The 4,778-nt window shown below is 46.3% G+C and overlaps 1 protein-coding gene across 1 annotated transcript; it reads right to left on the bottom strand.

Moving 5' to 3' along the window:
* LOC118753738 (protein folded gastrulation-like) lies at positions 1 to 4,483 on the bottom strand. Its single transcript, XM_036488607.1, is given in 2 exon segments — positions 1 to 1,922; positions 1,960 to 4,483. Coding segments are annotated over 2 exon segments (3,537 nt in total). The 5' UTR covers positions 4,299 to 4,483; the 3' UTR covers positions 1 to 724.
* Positions 4,484 to 4,778: the final 295 nt, after the last annotated feature.

Raw genomic sequence — 4,778 nt, 5'->3', positions numbered from 1 at the left:
TTACCACATAACTTTGGACCACGATCATTGGATCAAGAAGAAATAAAGAATCATCTAAAATTTGTATATGAGAATTGAAGTCGGTTTTCGCAAGTTAGCATCGCTTTACTACATACTTGAAGCACGACTTTTCCGAGGCTGCCTGATATGGAAGCTTTCTCGAGCTTTCACCGAAATATCGCTTATACCTTATGTTTGCGTGAATCCCATATAATACACACATACATGTACCATTTAAAAATATTCTTTGGCGCACATTTCCCTGTCCAAACTTTCTGATGCCTTTCATTAATCTCCTCGACAAATTGCGGCACAAGTACAAGTTATTAGTATGTCATTGACTATTAAAAAATTTTCTATTTTTCTTGCGATTTCTGCTTACTTTTCATTGGTTTCTACTTTATAATTTACTTAGCTTGTGTTTCGTTTATTTCTTTGTTGTGTTTTTCTGTTTTCTATTTTTCGTTTTATGTTTTATGTTTTGCGTTTTTTTGTTTATTATTTTTTTTCTAACTGGTTTATTTAATTTGTACGAGTGCTCTTAGGAAAAATCCCGTTCCTTTCAATGCCATCTCATGCCGGCCTCTCCATCCCTACAATGAAATTTAAAAAAAAAAAACTTTAATATTTCACTACAAAAATTTCTCACTAACTTCTTTTCACAGTTTTCCCCCTGTTTGTACTTTTTCATATGAATCGACAATAGAGGTAGTACGCATTGGACTTATGTTCTTACTTTGGCTTTCATTTGACTCTCGGGAAATGCGGACCAAAGTCGGAACAGTAACGGCTGCTGGCCGTCATTTGTGTCCCGTTGGGAACGCCAGCCAGCAGGTAGCCACCAATATGAAGACTGTTCCGCAGGCGCTTGCTCTGGCGCAATCGCAATGCTATCGGTTTTTGTATTTGCCATAGCCGTTGTTGTTGCCGTTGCCGTCGCTGTTTCTCCTTCTTCTTCTAGAGTGTTTGTTGTTGCTGCTGCTGCTGCCCCTCCCACACTATGAGCACTAAGCTGATCAATTCTTATAATTTTACTGTTTCGACGAATCGGACCATCAAAATGTTTGTTGTTGTTGCTAATTAAATTGTTGTTCTTAACACTCTTACCAATGCTACTAATATCGCTTATGCTACCACTAATACTACTTCTAACATTGCTGCCACTAAATCGATTACTACTACTAATACTACCAATTGCAGCGCCTCCAACAATTTCCTCGGCCGCTGACACCGCTGTTGTTGTTGCTGCTGCTGTTGGTGCGGCTCCAGCTTTAGCTCCGGTTTCCACCGCTGTTACGCCAAAGCCAAATAGAGGCATAATCCGCGACCAAAGTGTCGCACCAGTTGCTTCTACGCTTGGCGCCGTGGCCTCGGCCTCAAAATCAGGCTCTGCACTTGCTGCTGCTGTTGCTGTTGCTGTTGTGGTCGCAAGCTCAACGATCTTACTAAGTGCCTCCGCCGCTGTAGTGTTTTCCACTGTTGTGGTTTCTGCTGGCTGGCTACCACTTTCCATTTTAGCCGTCGCCTCTTTTTGTGTAGATGCTTTGGTTCCATCAGTTGTTGTTGTTGCTGTCGTATGTAGAACCTCGTTTTCGCTGCCACTGGCCGCCACCAGGGGCGAGTTGACCACTGTTGTGGTTTCAGCTGTTATTGTCGCCACTTGAGTTGTTGTTGTTGTTTCATCAACATCGTGCCGCACCTCAACCGCCGCCATGCCACGCGCATTCTGTTCATTCTCAGCCGCGTTTGCGCCGGATTTTTTCACCTCCAACTTTGGTTCGCTGGCAGTGGTTTTTTGTGTTGATGTTGCTGCTTGTGTCATTGTTGTTGCCTTTAAAGCTGCCATTTTCAGCGCGGCCAACTGTCGCTTGCCCTTCACCAATTCATTAATCATTCGCAATTCTTGTTCAATATTTATTTCACTCGCCGCCATCGTTGCCTTCGCTGACGCTGCAATGCGCTCTGGCGGCTTCTTATTGTTTTTTATTCTTATTGCGGCTGTCATTTGTGGTGTCGCTGGTCTTGATGCTGCTCGCGGCAGCGACATTCACTAGATCGTTGTTGCCACTCCTCGGCACATCACTCACGACGTCGATACTTGACGGCGCTGTCTCCTCGCCAATAGTCGGATCCGTGGTCGGAGCGGTGGCTGACTTGACAACGTCGGATACTTGTTTGTCCGTAGCAATGCGGATAGGCGCGACGACAGCGGCGGCGGGTGAGCTACGAAACCGGTCCGAACTTGGAGTGGTGGTTAAGTGTATTTTCGTTGTTGTTGTTGCGATTATTGTTGATGACAATGCGACTGCACTGGTTAACGGTTGTGTGGTTGTTTCTGTAGCTGTTGCGGCCTCTACTGACTTTTCGCTCTTTTCGAATACTTCTTTCGCTGTTGTTGTATCAACCTTTTCGTTGGCAATTGTTTTGGTTTCGATTGTTGTATTATCGTCATCAGCTGTTGTTGTTTGCTCGTTGATTGCTGTCTCGGGTGAAGTTGTTTTTATTGGCGCCTCATCTTCAACCGGTTCTACTTTCAATTTTTGAAACTCCAACTGCTGCTGCTTCGAAATTGCTTCTAGCAGGGGGATAGCCTCCGGAACAGTAGCAGACTCATCACTTGCCTCAACAACTGTTGTCTCGTCGATTTGAAAACTGGTGGTGCCCTCCGGCTCCGTTGTTGTTATGAAACTTGTTTCTTGAGCATCCGTGTCTGCTGGTACTGCTGCTGCGGCCGTATTCTGCTGCGTCACGCTGCGTGGGCGCTCGTCTTTCGCAGCCAACGGTGGTGGTTTTGTACCATGATCAGCGTTATCTGCCTCAAATGTAGTTGCTGTTGTTGTAATATATGGCGCAGCACTGCTCAAGGGTAACAGCGCATCGGCGCGTAAGTATTGTGCAACGCTGTTATGTTGCTGCTGTGCGGCCGTAACTAGATCTCCAACATCTCCGCTTGCCGCGTCTTCACCTCCTCCGCGCTTATAGCCCTTTGACTGCGCAATTACCGTTGTTACCAGCTGTACAGTGTTATCGTCCTTGAAGAGTGATATGCGCTGCGGTTCAAGGTTGCCACCAGTTGCACCGGCACTACCACCACCATCGCCACTGTCGCCAGCACTCGTGACTGTTGTTGTTGTTGACATGCCTGAGCCCAAGGCTGGCAATATAATCGCATCGATATCGCCGACGGCAAATGTCGATATGTTGCTGCTAGCCACATGCAAATCGCTCAGTTCTTGGCGGTCGGTGTTGCGTTCGGTCGCGTTGGCAATACGAATACTCTGCTCTATAGTTGTAGCATTGGGCATTGTTGTATTTGCAGTGCTCTCGTCACTCGCTGTTGTATGCCTCTGAAAAAAGCCCTGCACTGCATCTAAGAACTGTGATGAATTGAAGAAGGTTGCGCCAGCATCACTATCATTGGCACTCACTCCAACGCGCTCGCCCTCCGACGTCATATGCGTGGTCAGCGGTTCACTCAACGGCCGCGCGCCGCCACTACCTTCCAACGTACTGCTACTTGCATCCGTTTCATAATCGCTGGTTGGATACTTTTGCTCGAACAGATTGAATTTCAGCGGCTCATCGCGCGCAGGTGCGTTCCCAGACCCAGCAGCTGAGTTGCCGCTGAAAGACTGTGGGGACTCATACATCACCACCGGTTCGCCTTCGCCGAACCCCAATCCATACTCCTCGTCCTCATAATCAAATTCATAGGCATTGTCGCTACCTGCTCCACCAGTTGTACTACCAACAAACAAGCCCAACACTTGCTGCGTCAGCAAATCGCTTTGATTGATGTTCACGGTTGGTATGCAGCGCGACTGAAATAGCTGATGCCCGGGCGGGCAGTCGCGGAACGGCAGCGAAAATATCGATTTCGGCGTGACTTTGCGCGATTTCTCCAGCTGCTTCTGTTCGGGCGGTAACATGAGCCACGCCTGCCAGGCAAGATTTTCAGCAGTGCCCTCGATGGGCTTCGACGTTATCGGCAACGCTTCGACGGCGAATGACCATCGCGTGGGCGTTAGCAGGAGTGTCGGCAGTAGCGGTTGAAGTGGTGGCGGCAGCGTGCAGGCAAGTACCAAAACTTGCAAAGCGGCAAGACTACAACGACGCATTGTTGTTGCTGTGCGATTGGTTGTTGCATGTCGCACTGCGATCGGTTGACCGGCTGGTATTGATGTGGTCGCTAAGTTTGTTATTTTCATGTGTTGTTGCATTGTTGCTCTTGACTTAGATCTGTTACATGTGGGCGTTTGTGACGACGATACTCTTGTCGCTGATATTCTTGTAATCATGACATGGGATCGTGCGAGGCGTTTTGAATTGCGTTGTCGCTAAAGTTTCACTTCGTCGCTGTTGTGGCACATTTAAATGGAGCGAATGTTGCTGCAGCGTTGCCAATGTTGCAAATGTGTGAATGTTACTGTGTGTGGCAGTTTTTTTTTTGTTATTCGCTGCTGTTGTTTTCTTCAAAGTTGCCTCATCTGCAAATAAAGGATGAAAAAAAATGTGTTTACAATTAGTATTCGTTTTAAAAGTTAATTAAACGCTGTTTTGTGTTTGAAAAGAATAAAATTACATTAACATTAATTTAATGCTAGATTTGGTGTACGTAATTTTCTGTAGAATCACAGCTAAGTAAATTGGATATAACACATAATTGACTATTTCACGCGCCCCTTAAGCCCACTCAACTTAAAATACTTGTCCCTTTAGTCCGATCCCGTTAGTTTCGTTTTCTTTAAATTTTTCGTTTTTATTGAGTTATGTAAGAA

Source organism: Rhagoletis pomonella, unplaced genomic scaffold, assembly GCF_013731165.1.
Source record: "Rhagoletis pomonella isolate Grant_MI unplaced genomic scaffold, Rhpom_1.0 Rhpom_scaffold_02804, whole genome shotgun sequence".
In the NCBI taxonomy this organism is placed as follows: Eukaryota; Metazoa; Arthropoda; class Insecta; order Diptera; family Tephritidae; genus Rhagoletis; species Rhagoletis pomonella.
Note: the sequence above shows the minus strand (reverse complement) of the source record. Positions and strands in the feature narration are given on the sequence as shown.